The sequence below is a fragment of the Monodon monoceros genome, unplaced genomic scaffold, assembly GCF_005190385.1.
Source record: "Monodon monoceros isolate NGI ecotype Baffin Bay Population unplaced genomic scaffold, NGI_Narwhal_1 Super_Scaffold_14, whole genome shotgun sequence".
NCBI lineage: Eukaryota > Metazoa > Chordata > Mammalia > Artiodactyla > Monodontidae > Monodon > Monodon monoceros.
Window position 1 is genome coordinate 23,111,679 of NW_021703770.1, and position 25,539 is coordinate 23,137,217.

General features: G+C 32.0%; 1 protein-coding gene across 3 annotated transcripts in view; it reads left to right on the forward strand.

Moving 5' to 3' along the window:
* Nucleotides 1–25,539, forward strand: part of CSMD3 (CUB and Sushi multiple domains 3) — a 1,080,114-nt gene that overhangs the window by 376,807 nt on the left and 677,768 nt on the right. Inside the window, exon 7 of one of the 3 annotated variants that reach the window (XM_029222726.1) lies at nt 17,490–17,801. The exons of the other annotated variants lie outside the window; for them this stretch is intronic. Within the exon in view, the coding sequence (XP_029078559.1) occupies nt 17,490–17,801 (312 nt within the window). The remainder of the gene's footprint in view (nt 1–17,489; nt 17,802–25,539) is intronic. 3 annotated transcript variants of the gene reach the window in all.

Genomic DNA, 25,539 nt, shown 5'->3' on the forward strand with positions numbered 1-25,539 from the left:
TTATAGATTTCTCCTTTACCAACTCCTCTCATGTTATTTGCACCAAAACTGAACTAGCTGTCAGTTTCTTAATTTTTTCATACTTCTTCATCCTTGCATACACTTTTCTCTCAACCTCAGCTGCCCCATCCCATCAGTTGCCTACAGCTCTTAAATGCAGTTATCTCCATACTTTTTCTTATATAGAGATTCAGATATGATCTGTCTCCTTTCCCACCTTCCCTTGACTCTAGCTAATTTTTAGAAATTTTATATCTCCTTTAATGGAAAATACATGTCTTATTAACCTTCAGACAGAGAATAGTGCCCTGGAAATTATAAATATAGGTATCTTTTATACAATAAGTGCAGGTAAAAATTTTTTATTTATTAATTTTTTGTAGAATATTTTAAGCCAGTTATATTTTATATATTTCCAGACTTTTACACATGTATTTTTTCCAAATATAAAAATAAAAGACATTGTTACCACTGGTGATATCTAATTCTATTACTTTTTATTGGCAAGGCTACTGTTATTCCCCATTTGGGAATGCTGTGCGTTGTTTTTATTAAGTTTTCTAATTTCTAAATAAATATGGTTTATATGAATAGGTGTATTGGTTCTACACTTATCAGTAGTATAATGTGAAGAAGGAATGGACATGAAGATGTAGGGCATCAGTGTAGTATTATAGAACAAAGAGCATTTATTGGAATTACAGTCAAGCCCATGAAATTCTTAGCTCTTGAAATCTCAATTTTATCATTTATAAAACAAAAATAATAATTTCTAACATATAATATTATTGTGATAATTATAGCCCATGGTATTTTTTAAAGCATCTATCACAGTACCTGGCCATTTTAGACATAATGGGGACTTACATGCTAATTTAACTCATTTCCTATATGATTATTTTTCATGAAAAAGATTGACAAAATAGTATTGTATTTTTTTCTTTATTTTCTTTATTTATTTTCTTCTTTGGAGTAATAATAATGAAGTATATGCTTGTGGTCTTTTCCAGTTTTCAGTTGCCTTTTGCATCCAGCTATCCTTTACAACTGTTTCTGCTAGCAGCTGGAAGTATACATACTCATTGAGTTGGACATATCAGATGAAAATATAGGACATTACTTCACATATGTAGACTGTGCTTTTAAATTGATCATTTTAACCAGCACAATCACACATTTATACTTGATATTTATAATAAATTAGGTAAATACTATCTAATTTAAAATTCATTTAAATTTTAATTATCCCATGACCATTGGTTTGCCTGTTGAGTCAACCCATTGTCCCCAGTCATCAAAAATATTATCTCTATCCTTTATATCTGCACTAGCCTTCTCTTTGGTATGTCCTCTGACTCTGTTGCCTCTCTGTAATCTATTATCTATACCAAACTAGGGTGATTTAAAAAAAATACAAACCATGTCAAACTCAAAACCTCACCATGGCTTCCTAGCACATTTATTTAAAAACTTCATTGATACAGCTGACTGTTTGGATCTACATGTTCACCCCTTGCCTGTATCACCAAACTCATCCCTATGCGTCTCCTCCCTGCCTGTGACTCAGCAACACTGGCTTTCTGGAATTCTTATCCCCCAGCCTTCAGGTGGTTGACTTCTTCCTGTCCTTTAGGTCATAATAGAAATATCCTCGTCTCAAAGAGGCTTTAATTGACCAGGTACCAGGCACACTCTGTTATGCCAGTTTAAAAATTTTCTTCAGTTCACTATTGGACATTTCCTTTCTTTGTTAATTTATTGCTTTATTGTATCTCTTCCCCTTTAAAAATGTAAGTTCCTTGAAAGGAAGATGGGGTGTGATTTTTCCCTTTATATCCTCAGCATAATAATGCCTAGCACATGGTAACACTCAATAAATATTTGTTAAATGAACCAACAAAGAAATGCATTCTTTTTGTTAAATATATTAGCCCATTTTCTTAATTCAAGAATTACCACATCTCATGTCATTCTGTAGAATGCCATAATCTCATTTTCTTTTTATGTCCTATTTAGCCTTGGCATCCTTCTCGTTCCTTAAAACTTCAAAGATGAAATTTTTCTAAATATCTTGGATACACTTTCCCAGCATATATGATAGGCTGTAAGGGTCATGAAAGAGCATTATTCACAGTCACATTTGTTCCAGTTACGCTGGTGTCTCCCTGCTGCTCGCAGCATCTGTTTCTTTCAGGGACTGTGCTACTCAGCTTTTAGCATTCCCATCACTTTGTTATTTATTTGGAACATTAGTTTCAATTAGCCATTTGGATATATTTTGAACCTCAGTACTCATTATACTTCCTGTATCATCCCAGGCAGTTCCTCATTCTGCATGGATCTGCTCTTGGCTCTTAATATGGACTCTCTGGTCTGATGTATTTACATTTTCAACCTTTGCAAATATGAAGTCTGGTGCAGAAGCTCTGTAGTAGCTATTTTCAGACTTTTTCATCTTTGGAATGCTCTAGTGGGAAAAAAGCCAGGAAACCTACCTCATTTTCTTCCACATGCCACTTTGTCACATATTTCTTGTCATAGAGCAAACTACTACCATAATCAACTCCCGGTAGACATGCACACGTATACACATACATGAGCATGCACACACATGCACATTAATAGCAAAGTGATTTGTTGAAATCAGCTCTTCCCTTATATTACTTACTTAGAATAAATCAGAAAATAAAACCCAAACTTCTTAAAATGGCACACAAGTCCCTCATTTCCTACTACTTAACATTTTCTCACTGCCCTCTTAGACATACCATCTTCTTTTCTGTCTTAGGTTCTTTGTATTTGCCATTTTCTCTGAGTGGAAAAGTGTTCCCTCAAGTCTTCCTGTGACAGGCTTTTTTTTTTTTTTTTTGGTACCATTCAGGAGTCAGCACAAAAATCTCCATTTTAGAGAGGATAAGTCAGTGTGATTTAGGCTACCCTCAACAACCTAGGCACTCTGCCTCCTATATTTGTGCCTTCATAGTGCTAACACTGCTGAAATCACCATATGTACTTTCTTGATATCTCTTCCCTTCCTTTGATCATTTTAGCAACCAGAGGCAGGCCTGGAATGTATTAAATGTCTAGTACAGTTGTAGGAGGAAAGAAAGAAAGAAAAACAGAAAGAGCAAAGAGAGGAAGGGAAGGAGGAAGGAGGTAAGGGAGAGGAGTGTGGGGAGAGAAAGAGACAGAGAGAAACAGAGAGAGAGAGAGGATGGCAGGTGAACAACATATTAAAATAAGTGTATTATTTAAATTCCGTTTTCTGTACTCATAGGTTTGTAGAGCTGGAAAGGACCTTAAACATCTTGCATAGTCCAGTGATTCCTTTTTGAGATTCCCTGGAAGAATAGTAATGGTCCATTATTTTCATTATTTCAAAAAGCTTATTTAAAATTTACCCATTACAGTGTATCACATCCCAACTAAAATATCAGTTTTCTTTGCTTAGCACTATAACTAACACAGTGATATATTGGTTGCCTCATGGTGATTAGAAGTGCTGATTACCTGGTGACATGATTGGTTTTTTAAAATGAGCATCCATTTCTTACTGTGAAAGTGATTTAGTTTATATGTAAGACAGAAGTTTTCCAAAAAATAGTTTCTTAGGGAAATGTAATGAAAGGAGCATTTCACGGTGACAGATTTAGGAACTACTAATTCAGTCCAAACTTTTTCATGATAAATGAGGAAATTAAGGCAAATCACCCACAATTTTATTCCTAGTTTCAGCATAGCCAGTATTGAACCAAGAACTAATTGCAAAACAGTGTTCTTTCTAATCTGTAAGTGGTGTTAAAAATGATTGTAAATAATAATATTTTGCAAAAAGCAGTATAGATGTAGTCACATTATAAATAATCTTTAATTGCTATAGATCACTTCACTAGGCCAACTCAAGAAAATGTACTGTATATAATTTGTATGTACTATTTTAGGATCACAAAATAATTTAAGTATCTCATTCTCTCTTTTCTATATTGCAAACCTCAGTTTATGTTACTGACTGACTGGCATACTATTTTTTAATTCTAATTTGTTTCAAGGCACACCATGTGAAATTTCATCTGAAATGAACTTTAGAAGTTATTCGTCTGAATATAAAAGTATTCTCTCTACCAGGAAAGCCAGAAACTGCACAGATTCAGTAACATTTTATAGCAGAAATCATCTTTCTGAAAGGAAAATACAATTTTTGAGAGCATATTTTGAATGTAATTACACATAAAGATACATTCTAGCTGACTTTTTGCAGATAGACTCTGTAGGTGACTGTATGACATGACTAGGGGCACTGAGAACCCCCAACATCTGCCCCAATTCTATGCAGCCTTCTAGCTAGTGACTGAAATTCTGTAACACAAATTTCATCCTCTAATGAAAGACTTTGTTTGACCTTGTTGTGAAATATATTTTTACTTCAACAGAGAATTCCACCTACTATTCTGAAAAAGTGGATGAAGTAGGTCCTCATAGGTGACGCACTGGAAAATAGAAAAATGACAACAAAGGGAAATGAACACAGACATATAAGACTTGTGGGTTAAAAATGCAAATATTTTATAATTTTAAATTTTGTTTTAGAGATGACCCCACGGTTACCACATTTTGGAATTACTAGAGGTTTACTTTTTTAATCTTAAGAATGCTTTTTATGTTTTCCATCAGTGGAAAGAGAATCCATACTATCATAATACTTTCTTACAAGAAACACATTTGGTTCTGAGAAGGGATGAGAGAAATATGGTGCTGATTAGAGTGAGTAGAATCAAGGGACTGTTTCTGTTGGATTCATACAAAGTTCAAGTATCATCTCATGCCTTGTACCATATCTGCTGTACCATATTCTTACAATATGCCCTCTACCTATATTTTCATCTTAAATTCTAGTTTTCTGCTTGCAGTCTGTTTTACCCATACTAATGACCATTAATTCCTAGAAGCTAACAAGATCTGTCTTGTCTCATGACCTTTGTTCATAGAGCACACTCTGTCTGGACCATCTCTTTCCTTTGTCTTCACCTTGGAAATTCCTATTCATGTTTCTGCTTTCAATATAAAATATTTCCTCCGGAAAGCTTCTCTTTATTCAGTCATCCCCAAGATCAAATTAGTGCTTCTATTATGTATTCCTATAAAATTCTGCATTTCCCATATTATGTCAATTAACCATAGCTTGTAAAAGCCACCCCAAGTCTTAGAGGCTTAAAACAACAGTACTTTACTATTTCTCACAATTCTCTTGGTTTGCAGGATGTTTCTGAGCTCACATGTATAGCTGCATTAAGCTGCAGGGTTTACTGGACTGCAAGGTCCACTATGGCCTCACTTATTGAAGTGCCTCAATATTCTCAACTGGAGCACTTCAGTTCTCCTTCATGTGCCTCTCATTTTCTGGTAGGCTAGACATAGTTCCTTGTATGGTAGTCTCAGGGAAACATTCCAAGACAGCCAAGGTGGAAGCTATAAGGACTGTTGGAACTGAGACACAAGAATTTACACAATAGCACTTCTGATTTACTCTGTTGGTCATAGTAAGGCAGGAGGACTACTTAGATCCAAGGGCATGGGGAAATAGTTTGTACCTCTTGATGGAAAGAGTTGCAAAGAATGTGTGGCCATATTTAATCTAACACACCAACATAGTGCAGTCATATTTTATTGTTTTTTCTTGTTTGTCTATTGTTTTTACTTCTATTTTAATTAAAATTTACTTCTTTTTAAACATCTTTATTGGAGTATAATTGCTTTACATTGTTGTGTTAGTTGCTGCTGTATAACAAAGTGAATCAGCTATACCTATACATATATCCCCATATCCCCTCCCTCTTGCGTCTCCCTCCCACCCTCCCTATCTCACCCCTCTAGGTGGTCACAAAGCACCTAGCTGATCTCCCCGTGCTATGTGACTACTTCCCACTAGCTATCTAATTTACATTTGGTAGTATAGATATGTCAGTGCCACTCTCACTTCGTCCCAGCTTACCCTTCCCCCTCCCCCTGTCCTCAAGTCCATTCGCTATGTCTGCATCTGCGTCTTTATTCCTGCCCTGCCCTTAGGTTCATCAGACCTATTTTTTTTTTCAGATTCCATATATATGGGTTAGCATACGGTATTTGTTGTTTCTTTGTTGTTTTTTTTTTTTTTTTAACATCTTTATTGGAGTGTATTTGCTTCACAATGGTATGCTAGTTTCTGCTCTATAACAAAGTGAATCAGCTATACATACACATATATCCCCATATCTCCTCTCTCTTGCATCTCCCTCCCACCCTCCCTATCCCACCCTCTAGGTGGTCACAAAGCACGGAGCTGATCTCCCTGTGCTATGCGGCTGCTTCCCACTAGCTAGCTATTTTACATTTGGTAGTGTATATATGTCCATGCCACTCTCTCACTTCGTCCCAGCTTCCCCTTCCCCCTTCCCCGTGTCCTCAAGTCCATTCTCTACGTCTGCGTATTTACTCCTGTCCTGCCCCTAGGCTCATCAGAACCATTTTATTTTTTTAAAATTCCATATATATGTGTTAGCATACGGTATCTGTTTTTCTCTTTCTGACTTAGTTCACTTTGTATGACAGACTTTTATGTTTACATTATCTCTCTCATTCATCATTGTATCCTACCATTGAACAATGGCTAGCTAGCAGTTTAATATAGATGTTCATTGAATACAAGTTAGTGACCCTATTGCTATTATTTTAATTTTTATTCCTTAAATGTGAATTCAAATATATAAATTTTACTCTCAAAATGTAATATTATCTCAAAGGAAAATACATATTACTTCATAGAAATATAGAGCACGAGAGACCGTGGAACATAGTTATAGAGAAATAAAGTTAAATTCCCAAGTTCTGACTGAATAAGAAGCAGTATGTCACCAAGGTTAAGAATACAAGCTATGGAATCTGACAGTCTGAATAAAAGTGCCAGATGTATCAAGTCTTTTATTTTTATTTCCCACTCTTTCATTTTATTAAGGTTTTAGCACAAATGTCACTTTGTGTTTCACTACTAGCTATTATATTAATCTGTCCATTCTTCATCTCTTCCACTTGAATGTAATCTTTCTTAGGAAACTTACTGTCTGTACTACTCACCTCTGAATTATTCAGTGCCTGACGGACATAAAGTGGGCACTCATATATTCTTGTTAGATGAATACCTGACTGAATGAATGACTTGAGACAATAAACACTTGAGTGAATACATGAGTGAATGCCCTTAATCAAATTATTTATCCTGGACTATGTTAATTTTAATTGTATCTTCTGCATATGATTTTTGAAGGCTAAACGGAAAATGTTTGTCATAGAACTTGCATGAAGTGATCTGTAATTGTTAGAAGCTATGATTATTAGAACTTGGAATCAGGGGGAATAGTTGCTTAGGACTAAGTGATTCCTGGGTCTTTAGGGCAAAAATTCTCATAGTAAAGTATCTACACTCCATAAATAATAAAATTTATGTGAAGCTAAGAAAAACTATTCCTCTTATGAAATTTTCTGAAGATTAGAGAAGTCCTGGTAGGTAAAAGTTAGGAACCAGAAATTTACAGAAGCTTTGTTCATGCAGCAAGGAAAAAAAAAAGTGATCCAATTTTGTAACATGGTAGGAAGGCTTAGGGATGGTAATACAAGTCTTGTAACTATTGAGCAGCAAATAATTTTCAAAGATAAGTAAAATTAGATTACTTAGAACTGTTATGAGAGGAAAAACTATAGTAGTTAAAGGAGGAAATAGTAAGAACACAGAGGCATCATGTCAAGCTGAAACTGAATTATTAAAAAACAAGACAGGCTGTTGGGGTGTGTATATACTTTTGCTGTATTTGCAAGTGAAACAGGTATGAAATTTAATCCACAGACTTGCATGAGCAAGAAATGTCACTTTGTTCTCTTAAATTCAGATAAAGTTGAGAGACCTTATTGTCCCTGACAGAAGAATTCTATCCAGGTCATTGTGTGTGAGGGTAGAAAAAACATTGGCACCTTCTTCTTCCCTTGAGTTGCAGAAGAATCCAAGGGGCATTTGCAGTGCTTGGACAGTGGCACCCTGTCATCACTGTCCAAGCCCGAATTTCCCATGAAATCAGGTAATCCTGGGCTTCCCATGACAAGCCTTAGTAGAAAATCTTAGCCAAAGGTGAGAGTCCACGTTCCTCTTCCACTTCCTGAGATGCAGTAGGGAGGTTGTGTATGTCATCTTCAGTGCCTCTCCTTGGCCCCCAACCTCTACCCAAGTCATTGACTCTCTCCTGTCACTTGATAATCCCCTCAAGAATTCTAGACTGTTAGGAAACAAAAGCTATGGAGAGATCTTAGAGCAAATTTCTCCTTTAGTCCTGCAGAACCATCCTTCCCTGAGGCAAGGGAGTTGCAAGAGAGACCTGGTAAAAATCAGACATGTGTTGGGGAAGGAGGGGGAAGAAATACAAGGAAGACAAAACATAAATAAATAACTTATATGTTGATTGAGACACAAGTGTTTACACACTATTTTGTATTGGGGAGGCTAAGCAGAGGTGTACTGATTTTCAGGAGTTAAGACTGTGGTTTTGGGATTATACAATTTGGGTCCAGTCCTAGCTTTTTAATTTACTAGCAGAGTGAGTTAGTGTATGTTTTGAAACTACTCTGAGCTTTAATATCCTCAGCTCATAGGTACTTAGGACTGTGTCTATAACACAGTAAATGTTCAGTAAATGTTGAGTCCTCTTTATAACATGTTTATTTAAATAGTCTGTTATCTAGTCATTTAAAGTAACCATTAGAATGACCAATATATTTATGGTGTTTTAATCACCTGTATTCAGAAATTTGGGGAGATTAGATACCATTCCACAGGTGAAAAGCCAAGTCTCCACCATCTTTATAAAAGTTAAAAGTATATGTAAGAAAAATGATTTGATAATCATTATTATTGCCTGTAATTGGAATATACAAAACTCATCTGGGTAGATATAAAACTTTTAGGTATTTTAAACCACTTTAATGATTAAGAAAACTTCCTTTTCTTTAATATTTTTCATCCAAAAGTCAGTCAATTAAACTGTGTGTGATCTTAATCAAATAGAATACTCTTACTCATTATTAGGCTTGTATAGGCTTCATACCTCTGTTTTATTGATGGTATTGCAAGACAGTCTTTTTACTTAGAGTCTTGAAATAAAATGTAGTCTTTGTAAGAAAGGTTACTGGACAGAATAATTACATGAAGAAATACGAAGATTTACCTTTCAATGTGGGAATACATATTTTAAATACCCCAACATATAATTATATATAATACCCCAATATATAATGTATATTTGTCTGTCCAGTTAATAGTAACCTTTAATGGTAGACTCAAGGTTCTTACCATTTCTAAAGGTTTTGAAAAAACTTTCCTTCAACATGCTACTTTTTTAAGCCAAGATTTGTATTTTTTTCCCAAGAAAATCACTCCTGCAACTAATTAATTAGCTGCTACAGGATAAAAAGTGTTTTACAGAGTGTTGATGCAGGAAAATAAGACTTCCTTTGGCTTGAGTTTCTTATTAGGCTGTTCTACTTCAGCATATTTATGCAGATATTCACCAGTTGCTCAGCAACCTTTCCACAATAAATACCATAATAGTCTTTCTTCCAGAATGTCAGCACTTTCCTATCTGCCCACACCTCCATTACACCCACCTGTTAATAATGAACCTAGTTATTTCAAATCATATAACAACCACATGGGATCAGATATTAACCTATGATAAGTGCCTCAACAAGTAGTGTTCAGTGATCTTACTGCAAGCTTCACACTCCTCATCAAAACATATATTTCTCAAACTGCCCCTATTATTTCTTTTGAGGAGAAGAAAACTTTACAATAAACTAATTCAAACTAAATAGTTGAGCAATCACTCTGATATCACTCTCAACCAAAAAAGCATTTGTCTGATAAGAGAACAATTATGAGAGAGCAATGCCTAATCCTAAAGAGCATCATTTTTTTTAAGTAGCATCTGGATACACAGAGAGAAATAGCTCCTTGGTTCCCTTTAAATCATATCACATATATGAAACCAGCATTAGGTATACTTTATACTTTAGGTATTAAAAAAAAAGAGGAACACTTATAATTAGTAAGAAAATGACAAACCCCCTGCCCTCCCCAATCTAGAATGCCATTATAGAAGGAAATAGAGGAAAAACATGGAAACACTGAGATAGTCAAAGTAAGCAGGACTCAGGGACATGATGAGCTAGGTCAGGATAAAGCCTTTTATTTTTTCTTTCAACCATGATATGTATAAAGGGTAACTCCACCAGTTCCTTTCCCTTACTTCTTTCCCTTCTTCACAATACCAAATATCATCATTATAAAATATTTTTTTGGAGGGAAAAAGGTTCTGGAGAATGGAAGAAAAGGGAAACACTACCCTCATTTGAGAAAAGACAAATGAAAGAGTGATTTATGTGTTCTTAGATGTCCCTTCCTCTTTTCATTACTTATGTTCTAGCACATGCAATATTAATTGCAGTTATAATTATGTTTTTATATTGTTTAAATACATCTGAACAGGTCCAATTTCTTTCTTATTTATATCCTTAAAATACATTTAACACTCAATAACTATTAAACATAAAATGAAATGTTTATGTTTTTGAAAAATAAGAGAGAAGTACATTTATCCACATTCATTCTTCCCTCATATATGTATGAAACATTCAAGGGTAAGTGAGAGATATACATGTATAAGACATGATTTCTACTTTCAAAACGTCATTAATACATATCAGTTATTAGAGACAGCAGTGTTCTGAAAGTGAAGGAGTTCCTTATATTACACTTTGGAATAAAAGATATGTGGTATCCCTTTTTGCTAACAATGCCTTTAAATCTTCCATGAGAACTGGCAGCTATTCCACAAGATTTTTTGTGGAAGGAAATTAAACAAGTGTGTGTTAAGTTACATTTTGTTTTGGGGAAACCCAGAATGTGTCCTTCTAGTTCTGCTGAGAGGTAAGAGCTGCTACAAGAAAGAGGTCTCAAAATGCAGGATTCTAGGAGGTGGTTTTAGGAAAGTGTGAAGGGACATTCTATCCTTTTATTCTTATGAAATATGACAAGGATGTTGTGAATCTTACTTCAAAGCTAGGTGTTCAAGTTTTATTGTCAGTATTGTGACTTTATGGATTAACATTATGCTTAATTACACAAAAAAGGCTTCAGTTTGCATTTTTGAATATTTATTCTTGTGAGTGGTGTGTGTGTTTGTGACTGGGCACATTAAAATTAAAAAAAAGACACCTTGGACCTATCACTACACATTGTTGAGACTTCCAAAAATGTATGAAAAGGAGTGATAAGATGCTGACGCTTCATTTTGCAACTTCACTTTAATCAACTAGGTGAAGCAAGAAATGGCTCTTAGAGAGAGAAAATCTTCAAGACCCATACAGCCCTCTACTTAAATTTTTCCTCGCATGAGCTTACTATATTTTTAGTACTAAGAAATTAGATGTCTCTTCTCTCACATTCTGTGACAAACTGTGAGGATATTTAGTGTAACATTCATGGATTTATACTATATAACATATATTATATAACATGTTATATGACAAGTATATGTATTTACCATATATACCACATTACCATATTACCATATATATGTGTGTGTGCATACATACACACACGCACACACACGTAGTTTTGTTGTGGTAGACCAACAGAGTACTCTCTGTATGCTTTCTAAAACTTGGTATTTTCTATGTTTCATTTAGGTAAAGATATTTATGCTGGTTTGGCATGTGGGTTTATCAAAATAGCAAACAATTCAGAATATGGAGTTTTTATCTTGTATATAAACAACTTGGCATTAGCACATATTTTGTTGAATATTTGTTTTATAATCATTTATTTACTCATAATAAGTGTGGATTTAGTAAATGTATCACTAAATCTTGCTATCATCAGTTTCAGCTTAGATTGCAAATATTTATTCATTTAAGATCACTTGCATCTGATAAACAATAACAAGTCCACTTGCAAAAGTTAATATTGGTGTCCCTATTTAATGCTTAAAAATTTAGATATAAATATATAATATAAATGTAAATATATATCAATATGTCAGTGAATTCAGAAAGACAATATTTATTTAAACTCTCAGTTCTATTTTTAAATTAATGTGTACCTAATTTATTTAATTAATTCATGATCATAGAAAATCTGTTACTTGAATTAGTGAGATCAACTTCTTTCCCATTTCTTTGTATCAGAAATCTGGATTTAGGGGGCAGCATTTTTGCATTGTCATATCATATTTTAATGGCTGAATGGTTTCTTTCTTAGAGGTGTATCTTATAATTAAGAATATATTATATTTATTTAATGAGATGTTTTAAGATCATAGTCTTATTTAGTTTCAAAATAAATGAAGCATTTTAATTTAAAATCAAAACTTTATAAGACCAATATATACCTGCTCTTTAAAACTAAATTAGAAACTAATTTTTTCAGGATTTGTCCATTTATTTTCCTAGTCAGACAGACAATTTTATATTAGGTAATGACTAATCAAAGGTAGATTATTTATATTTTTCCTACAATTTAAAGGCTACTTTCTATTTGTTTACTCATCTCTTCTATAAATTGAATATTCATAGTACACCCACATCCACCAGATTATACTATTAAATACTAAGCCATACAGATTTTAGAATACTGGAATTTATAACGTTTAAAATGCAAAATACGTATTTTCCCAACTACTGTATGCTTCCTAACTGTAACATGTATCAAAGCAGTGGCTTTGTTTTACTTCACCCCCTCATATTTTAATTAGTTTTCAAGAGTCCTCATTTATTGACACTCTCCTGTAAGTTTCATGTAATATTAAATGAAAGAAGAAATACAACATACAAATTAAAATACATATGCTAAAATTTATAGAATATCTAAATGTGACTCATATAGAATTGCTGCATTAGTTGTATTTATATTTTATTTTGATGTTATTTTGTATATTTTTTCTTTTGCATGTTTTCATGTTAAATATGTTTATTGCATTTTTCTTCATTATATATCATTATGCCACAAAATTATTCAATTAAGATTATTTTGTTATTTAAGCTTTTATTCAAATGTTTCGTTTGAAATGCTAAAATCAATGGAACAGAATATATGTCTTATATAAAATAACATGCCAAATATAAATATCTAAAAGCTACTTCTATGGATACGTAGTTATCTTTAACATGTACTTATATAGCTGTATGCATTTTGGGACATCCACTCATATCTCTAGCAAAATATTCTGTTCTTTACGTCTGTGATGAGTTAGACAATAATTACAAAGCAATATAACATAATTTAAAAAAAACCTGTAAAACTAAAATTTTAATCAAAATGAAATTCAAATTCAATTTTTTGAGTTTTTATTTAAGATACTTTCTATGATGCGTTTATAAATCGCTTTACATGAATTATGCTTAGTACCTTGCAGATTGTTGAAATAAGAAAGCCTTCAAAAATATAATTTTTAATATGATACATAATAAAATCCAAATTTAGTTATATAATTTAATTGTGCTATTATATAAATTTGCCAATTTACATGTGTAACACATGTCATTTTCCTTTATCATAATTCCAAGAGGACATATAGTTATGATTTATAGAAGCATGCTTATATGTGTAAATCATTTCATTTTTTTGTTATATTTGAAAATGTTTTTTATTAAAATATTAATAAAATTATATTTTAGATGTATTTATATTTTAAACATCAAATTTATAATATATCTCTAGCAAGTTAATTGACAGGGTAATCTAATGGTGATAAACTACATCTTGTATACATGGTTTTATTTCTAATGAAGAATGGGTTTTTTGAATGTACAGTTTATTCCTAAATTTGGGTTGTATGTCTTGTAACATGCATTTAATACTGTGCTATTAAAGATAACACTTACATAATTGTGTAGCATACTTAAAATATTTTAAAAGAAAGTTATAGTTTAATATTGAATTAGATATATTGTATATTTAATATTGAATTGTTGCTATATATAATCCTAAGCCTTTTTCCAGCATTGGCAATTTCCTCATAAAACAGTTATGTATGCAAAAACGTTGAGTATTAAAAAAAAAAAAAAAAAAAAAAAGTTGAGTATTTTGAAACTGTTAAAAGATGCATTTTGACAATTTAAAAATCTGTTTCACACACTGCCAATTTAAAATGGTACCAAAATTAGTATTCTAAATTGGTCTACATTTTAAATAAAATGATTATACAATATATGATATAATTGTATAGTGATGGATGATTCTATTGCCTTATAAAGGAAATCAATGCTTTTTATAGTTCCACTACATATATATGTATATATAAGTGCCTAACTAAATTTAGATGCACTTCTATTTCCTGCCATTATGAGATATATCTACTTTTTACTGTACAGAAATTTGAACATTCTAAATAAATCCATTTCACACTAACATTGTAAACTATCATGGTTTGGGAATGTTGACACAAATCTTCAAGTAACTATTACTTATGCATTTAAATCTTCAGATTCCACACTTTTTCAGTGATGTTTTTGAAAGTTCAAAACAAAACCATCAATTTTTCCTTTCTTTGGAATTATTCTTCATTTCATTATACTGTTTGACCTATGATTTACCACATTAAAAATTATAGTCATGTTTCATTCATGAAATTTATCCTCTTTATTATTGTTATTATTAACAATAATAATTATAATAATTATTAAATTCATTCATTCTTTTATTCTTTTTTTTGAGGGATATTTCTTGAGCATATACTATGTACTGGGTATTGTCCTAGATACTTGAGATTCAGCAATGAATGGAATTTACAAAAATCTCAGCCTTCAGGGACCTTGCATTATAGTATGGGGAGGAAAAATTATGAACACAAAATTTAAGTAAAACATAAGAACAGGTTAGTAAAATATCTGGTTGAAATATATAGCTAATTACACTATGGATATTAAATAAATGGTTTTTTTAATGCTTTATTCAAATATTACACCCTGCTCTGCATTCAGGTTAAGAGAGTAATACTGAATATTCACTACCAATAGCCAGAGTAGAACTCTATTACTGAAGATTTTAAGATTGGGAGTGCTAGCAAGTCCTGGATCTAAACGCTACTAAAGATCAGTTCTAACTCACAAATTTGTTTAAGAACTGTATTTATCCTCTGGGGTCTTCAAAAAACGGGTGTTTGAAATTAGTCTGTAGAGCTTAAAGATTAGTTATAGAAGCAACCTGGACACATTCCTAAGAATTACCCCAGATTCATTTACCCAAATACAAGAGATTATTTAGGATTAATTGTAATGAACTTCAGTGATGAAATATAATAAATAGCTATTAATTTACTTCCTTGCTAAAGGTAGAAACGCTGAGATTTGAGAGAGTACAAATTCCATTATTTTTTATACTTTTAGATTGCATTTAGCAACATATGTTTACAGTTAAATGCTTTCCTTTTTTAAACTAAACCTGAAAGCCTGGAAATTATGATAAAGTCAGGAAAAGTTCTAAAGTATTAGTTTTTATCCTGATTTGTCATACTTCCTTTCAAAAAGAAAGGTGCAATTAAACTTCCCAGAATAATATGGACCAGGTACTGTTTTTATAGTAATGAGCACATGAACATCAAAATGTCTGATTTACCATGAGGTCAGTTACTGAATGTTAGTAATGCATGTGTAGCTATTGCTTAATCATGTGACTAAAGAAAACCCTTACCAAATATTAGCTTAATAAATATTACTGGCCAATTTGCATAACCAACATGCATTTAGTAGATTTTAATATTCACAAAGTAACTTGGATGAATATTCAATAGCAACTTTTTTCTGATTAACGCTTTACAGTATATTAAAAGCCTTTAGAATAATCTGATAATCGTCATACCTCATTTACCCCTGCCCGCCACAAAGTACAATCATTTAATTTTTTGAATTTGTAAATCAAATTAAAATGATACGAAAACACAGGCTGGAAGAATTAGTAATAGACATGTGCTCCTTTGCTTGCTTGTGAATGACAGGGGTTCATGTTTGACTTCTTTTTTGAGTTTAAAGCAGGAACCCGAATTACTAGTCCTACTAAGCATCTGCCTACAGGGTGGGGGGAGGGGAAGGAGGCAGAACATGCTCAAACCACATTATGTGATATAGCTGTTTTTTCTCTCGCAAAATGAATAAAATATACCCATGTATTTTTGTCTAAAATATCTAAATATACATTGTGGACAGAATTTTGAAATGCAGTTTATTGAGAAAGCAAGTATATAAAAACATATACCACTCATTGGCTTTAAAACAATACTCAGAAGTTTTCTAACCAGGACATGATTATTATTCCTAATTAGTAGCTGTTCCTCCAAAATTCAATATTTTTTTCTTGTTAAGCATTTTAGCTGTCAAGATCCTTCTAAGTATATCTTCATTCTGTTTCATGCTTTTATTATAAAGTTTCATCTTTTTTCCTTATGTGAGAATTACGTACTACCAAGCACAATCTCTGAAAAAGTTTAAGTGAAAGAAAAAAAAAGCCTAATTTGGTACCTTTAAAACAATTTTAAAATTATAGTGAAACTTTAATAAGGTTAAGAATGTAGAGAATTACTGTGACATGCTTATGAGATATTTGGAAACTTTCAACCTTTTTTTAAAGCTAGTTTTGTATGAATAAAATTTCCATGCTAATAGTTAATTTTCAGTCATTTCTAAATAAAACAATTTATTTAATTTTAACTAGTTGAAAATTGGTTAATCTCAAGTTTTACTTTAAAACTCTGAAAAATATTACCCAACTTCCAAAACAACCTGGTAAATTCTAAAGTATGTATAGCTCACGACATTGAATATTTTATCATGTTGACTGCTTTCTGGCAAATGAGGTTAAGATAGACATTTACATAGAGTAGTTTTTCAGAGTTTCATTTTTTAAAATCATTTTGTTTTCAATTTGGCTTTGATTTTTAAATTCTCCTTTCTTCACTTTTTTGTCTTAAAATAGAAAAATTTGATATTTTTCCCAGAAATCATGAAGTGATATGGCACAGACTATTCAAAGCATACTTCTGAGAAAAGTGTGGTTACATAGTTACCCATTCTGTCAAAACTTGTCACTTGCCAGGCATTTGTTGCTAAAAAATCATCTGTAGATAAATAATGAATAAGATTGATTCAGGGCCATGTAAAGGGTTTACTGTTTCACCTTTTTCTCCCTAATGTGTTAGAATTAAAATGTGGTATATTTGTGTATAATATCCATTCATAGGTTGATTGATATAGACCAAACATCAGATCTGGTTACTTCACATTTTAGTGGTGTGTTTGTGTTTTGCCTTTTCATGTTTGATAATACTTAAGGTGATAGAGGGAATATAATTTATTAAACTTATCAGAAAAAAAAACAAAATTTAAAAGAAAAAGTTAGCATCTAGTGCTACTGTGTCCCACAGGTTCTTCTCCATTGACCCACACTACCTCCACTGGTGAGTTAGAGGAGCATAACAGGACTACCACTGGTGCTATTGCTGTTGCTAGCACATCTGCAGATGTTACTGTATCCAGTGTTACAGCTGTCACCATCCATAGACTTTCCGAGGAACAGCGAGTGCAAGTAAAGAATATCAGAAATTCAGGTCTGGACCCCAACACATCCAAGGACGGGCTCTCTCCTCATCAAGCAGATACACAAAGTACAAGGAGAAGACCAAGAAATGCTGAACAGATAGAAAGAACTAAAGAGCTTGCAGTTGTTACTCATAGAGGTATTGGATGTTATTTTACTTGTGCCCATTTAGTTACAGCCAAAGCTATATTTTGGTAATGATTCTAATTAGAGAATGAGCTCAAACAGAGCCAAGATGTAGGAAGTGAAAGAAAGAGTTCAAAGTAGCTGAAAAATATAGACAGTAACAGTCAGAACCTGAATAATTTGAAAGTACAAAAATTAGAAAAAAAAAACAAATCAAAGTGTAGTGCAAATGTTGGAGGGAGGAGGGAGTAAAAATAGAAAGAAAATAATGCATAAAGGATAGTAAAAATAAGTACTAAATACCCGTTGCTTATTATATACCACTTATGGTATTGAGATAACATGAAAATAAAAAAGCCATTTTTCTATTAATAAGTGCACACATTTACTGATTGATGATTTATCCTATGTAGTAATTTTCATATTTGCATGAAAAATTTTTTACACAAATGTTAATTTATTATTGAGAAAATAGATAATTTGATTGGGAAAAATGAAAACATTATGTCTGGTGATTATTTTATATAGCTTATTCTACTGTTTCTGAATTACCTATTGCCTGACCCATATGATTGCACTGAGAACAGATTTCTCATTTTGAAAAGGTAACAGGTATTCATTGATATTATGACTCCAAATTTAATATTGCTTAACTTCCTACTTTAATTTTTAGAGATAAAAATACCACAGAGCCAAATCATATATTGGTAATTTTCTAATCAATTAATATAAGCCTATCTTTTATAAAATTAGGAAGTGTAGCAATTTTCTGTTTCATGGTAGCAGGTTTCATTGAACAGTTTAGGAAAAAAATAGTGTAGTATCAAAAACTAACAAATATATATTGATATATGCATCAGTGGAAATATTAATTAATTGCACATTAATATTTGGAGAACAAAATATCTACTCCAGCTCTATTTCCAACTCATAATCATATATTCTCCAAATATAAGTAATAGAAAACCATTCAAATGCTTAATACACACTAAGGAGAAAAATCAAGACATCTTTACATAAATTGATTGAAAATCATACAGAAATATCTCAGGAGCTCATTTCCATCAGAATTCATACTGAAAGTACTTACTTTGATTCTCTTTAATAAGAAGCTTTCTAAAATGAATTCTTGGGAATTCCCTGGTGGTCCAGTGGTTAGGGCTCTGTGCTTCCACTGCAGAGGTCATGGGTTCAATCCCTGGTCGGGGAACAGAGATCCTGCAAGCCACGTGGCATGGCCAAAAAAAAATAAAATAAAATGAATTTTTAGCATGTGATAGTCTCCTTTAAAGGATTAAAATGATATCATCTTGGTTCTCTATTCACTCTCCTACCATGAATATTTCCATTCATGTGAATATAGGGATCATTATCAAATTTATGATTTGCTTAATCAAGTAGATTTTCTTATTACTGGGAAACAAAAAATGTGTAAATATTAATGAAATATCGATTAAGAAAAAAGCCCTTCAATTTAGTATTTTCACTCTCTTCAGAAATTTGCATGAGCTAATTAACATTAACAAACTTTCCTGTATTCATTCTATTACCCACTGAAAAAGAGGCAGGTAATTTTCGGACATAAGTTTATTATTTATCAGCTAATAATACAAATGCCGCTTCAGCCAAAGTTTGCCATCAAGTGATTTGAGAAACTCTGATGCTACAAATTAAATATTTTGTAGAACTTGAATAAATAATTCAGATTGAAAAGGGAATAAGTAGTTGTCAATTTTTAGATTAAATAATGTGATTTGAAAATTAATCTAAAATTTGAAGTACATTCAGCTAAATTTCAATTAAGCATCAAGATTACATCCTTGGTAAATTCCAAATCAGTGCTCAAATTTTCTCAAGTGTTGTCATAATCTCCCAGTGCTGTTTTACAGCATTCAGAATATTTAGACCTGTTTCACATATATTCTTTCTAAAATAGTGTTTATGGATATGATATTCATTCAATGCTGCCATCTACCTTGGTCATAAATATTTTTAATCATTGATGTTTAAATTATGTTTACAGAAAACATTTTGAATGTTATATTCATCATTTTTTAGTGACTTAAATTATTATACTTTCATCAAATCTTTATTTTAATTAAAATTGGTCCTTCTGACTCTTCTTCAGTAACCTGCTATTTCAGTGATTTTAGTTGGCTCATTACCTATTATATTTGACACAAACTATTAACATTTGGGGGAAAAAATTGTCAATGTTAGAAGCAAAGGAAACCTGTTATCCTATATCTATTATGCTTTTTAAAAACCTCAATATACAACTATATTTTCAGATATAAAACAGTCCTCAAAGACTTTAAGCAGGACCAAATTTCTAAATTAGGATTGGCTGACATGAAAACAGTATTCTTTTTAAGAATAATTTCAGTTCAGCCAGCATGTCTGAAATGCCCACTGAGCTCTGTTCTGTGCGAAATAAGGATGAATATTACATGGTCCTTTCTTTCGAGAGAGTGAGATAGAGTGGAGAACATAGAGAAATCCATCCTGGTGGAACAAGGAAGATTTTGTAAAGCTCATGGCTGAGCAGAGCACTAAAGGAGTTACAGGATGCATGTAGGCAGTGAGTCCTGTAATTGACATTTTAGATGAGTCAGTAAAAATAATACAAAACTAACTTGCTTAATTTTTCTAGATATTTTAGAGAAAAAATAATTCTTGTTCGTCTATTCCATTCTGCACAATGTAGTCAGAATTACCTTTTAAAAATGAAAATCTAATCACCTCACTCCACTGCTTTAAAGCTTCCACTGTTTTTCCAGTGATCTTGGGAAAAAAGTCGAGACTTGATGATGACCCATGGGAACCTCTGTGATCTGGCTTTTTGCCTATATCTCCAAATTCATCTCTTTCACAGTCATTCTTTATTTTTTTGGCCAAAAAGAATTTCTTTTAATTTGTCAAACATACCATGTTCTTTTCTACCTCAGGCCACTCCCAAAGCTATTCCTTCTTCCTTTCAACCAAATCATTCTAATTCTCTTTCCAAGATTTAGCTTAAATTGTTGTAACTAGCGACTTTAAGTTCTGTAAGGTAAGGAGTGGATGGGTCTTGTTCAAGCTGCATTCCCAGTGCCTAGAACAACTTCTGACCCATAGACATATTTAGATAATATTTAGTAAACTGATGAATAAATGTTTACAGTTTCACCAGCTAGAGTATTCACTCAAATGACTTAAAGGCTTAAAATTATATTCTTCAATATAATCAAGTATCCATGTATTTCAGTATTAAAGATAGCTATTTTGTTACAGTTATAGAAAACAGTGTTTTTAATTACTTTGAAAGGCAAAAGTATTCTCATGTACTTACAATAAAATATTGCTTTTTTATTATATTACCACTTCAAAATTCACAAAATAAAACTAGATATAAATGCCTAGCTTACGCCCTTTTCACATTTATAAAATCAAAGAAAATTTATAAATGAACATAAGCAAGCTATAAATTCAATAAATTTCATATGAATAAATATTAATGTAATACAATGGATATTATTTTACTGAAATTAATTACCATCTAAAGCATATATACGATAGAGATTGTGATAGCATAGGTTTGTTTTTATGTCTACAAGTGTGTACAGTTTTGTACTGTGATAATTTGGCATTTTTCATCATGTTTCTCTATTCACACTGCAATTATACTTTCATTTTTTGAAAGTTTCATTTATGAAACTTTCATTTTTATGATGTCTTTTGATCATTACTAATTCCTAATTTGTCTATTCTCAATAACTTGAGGTAAAGTGCTTACAGTTTACACTATTACCACTATGAAAACAAAGAAAACAAAGACACTGAAATTGTTCATAGTATTTGGTACTTGTGAGTGTGTAGATTCAAAAATCTATGTATTAATTTATGATTAATTAAACCTTAAATCACTAGTTAATTATAAAAGCTGCACAATTAATAATTTGAAAAAAATCTTGGAATATTTATCAAAGACATTTTCAATCCCAAGAGGGTACTGTTCCAATTAATTTTTCCTATAGTACTATAGTTAAAACATCAGTAATTCAACTTAAGTTATCCTCTTAAAAGTTTTTTTTTTCACTTTCTATTTGTTCTTAGTAAAAGAAAACCCTTTCTGGTTTTCTCCATTTAAAAAGATTCTTTAACGTTGAAATATAAACAAGTAAAAGAGAAAAATACTGATAAATAATGTTGACTTAGCTCTTCTTTAAAAACAGTGTATTAACACTACAGTTTCCTTTATTAGTGCTCAGTAGACTTCAAAATGAAAATTCAGCTTTATTGACTGGATTTTAGTCCACTTTTTTCACCTGCTATGTGTGAGACTCTTTGCAGGCAATGTGAACTATTAGGGTTGAATTTCCCTATCAGTAAAATAGTATCACAGTATTACATTAGGGTTATAGTGAGGATTAAACACAGTATTAAGTACAAATGACAAAAAATTTCAAGTATTTTCTCCCAATGGAAAGGAAAAACCAAATTGCCCACCATTGCTGGTTAGCTTTGAGGTCAGAGAGCTAGGCTGAGTTTATACTCTGTCCCTTATTAACTATATGATCTTGAGCAATAACTTCAACTCTCAAACCTGCAATTTCTTAGTAACTGAGAATACCTACCTCATAGGTAGTTATGTGAAAAAAAATTTAGCACAGTTGCTGGCTTATGTTTAACAAATAGTAATTGTTATTATTTTTATTATTCACCAAATACGTTTTAACTCTTGCTATGTACATGATATTGTGCTGTATAGTAGAGATATAAAAATGAACAAAGCAGGCTGTGCTATGATGTAGTCTATATAACTTAAAAAAAAAGAGTAATTACAAGCTTATTACGAGAAACACTGCCATAGCAGTTGTTTCGAAATGTTATTGAAGAAAGGAGAGGGACTGACTACCTCTAAGTGTAGAAGTCAGGAAAGGCTGCACAGAGGATATTTGTACAAATTATTGAGAGATGAACAAAAGTTTCAAACTAGTAAATTGCGTTTATATTGCTAAGATGTATAAAGAATGCTTTGAGTAGATGGTGCTGAATAGAAATATGATGAACCTATACCAAAATAAATAAAGTGTTCAACTTTGCTTAAAGGAATATTTACAGTCATATAAATAAACCTAAAAACAATTGATATTTTTAGCTTATTGATTATACAGATGTTTAAAATTAGATAACATAATATCTAATGATATTTTAAATTTTATCAGAATAGTTTGTTGCTTTATGATTTCTTTTTGAAATTATTTCTTAATATTTACCTAAAATACCTTTTTCAGCAATCTCTAAACCCCATAGTTTATTATTATAGCCCTAAGAGATTTCAATTCAAAGTTGACTTATAATAGCGGGACATATGTAATATTATTACAAAATTATAACTAAAGAGTCCTGAATTTCTAAGATTATATTTTTTTAAATAGATGGTCACTTTCAGATCATCTACTACAACAGCATTATTTTTATACAGGAAATTGTGGTCTGGAAGAGGCCATATGAAAACCCAGTCTTCATATTGCTAAACTAGTATTCATTCATCCTTCCATTTACTCATGGTTCAAAAGGGCCTAATGCAAATCCTTTTATTAGGTGATATTAAGGTTAAAGTAATATAGATGACAACCATAGTTGGGTTTTCTTCCTCAAGAGGTTTATACTATTATACTAAGAGGTTATACTATTAAAACAATAGTCATTAAAATGTGTTTTACTCTAGGTAAGTTTTTTAAACATTGTTTTTCTTATATATTGTGGTGGAATGGTATTTCTTTTTTTTCAATATGTAGACAAGTTCTGTCAGCTGTTAATGAGCAGCCATGGTAGTTGCTATTTTCATGTAAAAATGTGAATATATTCTTCTGGAAAAGTCCCCATATACAATTATAATAATTATAAGATCTCTTTTATTGTTCTTCTTAGCAGAAATTTAGATGACTGTATCATCTTGTGGAGTCAAATATGTGTCATAAGCATTTATAGTCATTGCCGCTACTTGTTTTAACATAGTGTAGTCAATTCTTCCATAGTATGTTTAATAGCTAATGATCATATTAATAGGATCAAGCAGGGTTTTAGCTTAGTTTATAAAGTAACATGAAATTATGTTTAACTGAAATTGAATATGATGTAGAGCCCCCCCATAATGGCAGCATAAAAGAAAACCTATTTTAATTTACCAGTTTGCAAGTAGAACTTTTTATTGTTTTCAGCTTTAAGGTAAGAGTAGTTAATTCAGCATAAATTATTCATTTTAGGTCAGCAATTTTAATTCAGACAAAAGCAGGAATTTTTAAAAATTTTATCTTAAGCAATAGTTTTTCAAGTAAGCTCATCTGAACTTTTTTTTTTTGTGGTACGCGGGCCTCTCACTGCTGTGGTCTCTCCCTTTGAGGAGCACAGGCTCCGGACGCGCAGGCTCAGCGGCCATGGCTCACGGGCCCAGCCGCTCCGTGGCATGTGGGATCTTACCAGACCGGGGCACGAACCCATGTCCCCTGCATCGGCAGGCGGACTTTCAACCACTGCGCCACCAGGGAAGCCCTCATCTGAACTTTTAGATTGCCCAACAAAAAAGGGAAAACAATATACTATCAGACTTACATCTACACTAACTACAGTTTATTTCAAAAGTCAGTATTTCAGAAGTGATATGTAAAAATTTTGTTTAAAACACTGGACCATAATATGACAAAAACTCTATTGTGTGGAAGTAGCAGTTCTTGGGTGCCTAGTATGTGCCTTTCATTAATAGGCTATTTGGCCACATGTAGCTATATATTTTAAATCTTTTCAACAGTTTGCAAGCAACTAGTACTGTTTTCAAAATTTCTGTTAATACTTTATAGAGTATAAATTTGTAAATTGAAACATTTTTTATTAATCTTCATAAGCAATATCACAGTGAGGAAGTTAGTTTATGGGTGGTTACTTAAGTCTTTGTGGATACAGATATGTGTCCATCAGGTATAAGGATTTATTGAACATATTATCTCTGTGCTTAAACGTATGATAAATTCAAAAGAAATTTAAGATATGGTCTCTATTTTCAAAGGAAAATTTGTAGAGATAAGATAATAGAGAAAAATAATTGGTCAATTCTAAGAGAAAGAATTGCTACAGCATGATATGTGAGTGAGGATGAGTTATAGCTGTCTTTAAACATGTGATGTAATATGTTATATGTAGGAGAGACCAAACCTGTTCTGCCATAGGTTGTAGAACTTAGTGTATGAAAACACAGGAAGGTACAAAATATATAATAGAGAAGACTTTTCTAGCATTGAATTTTGTTCAAATATAGACTGTGTGCTTCAGAAAACAGTAAATTCCTAAATCACTAATAAGGTATTCAAGCATAGCTTGATGGACAAATTGGGTATTTAGAAAGCATTAAACATCAAAGAGTGTTGAAATTATATGACTGTCACTGTCCCTTATAATCCAAAGTGTCTATGAATTTATCCAGAGATCTTGTATATTAATTAATGTATTTATCATCATCATCTATTTTCTCTTGATGTTTGAATTGACATGGACTTATCTTTATGGTTATCTCATTGTAAAGCTAGTGTTAAAACAACCATAGAAGTGGCTGACACTACCATCAAAAAAGTTAGATTGTCACTCTCCTCATCCCAGTAAATGGAAACTTAGACACATAAACATTTTTCACAGAACCATTGCCACACATTTGCCTTAAATTCCAAAAGCTCTCCATTTGAGGATCCAACTCTAGATTGCCTTTTAGGTAGTGT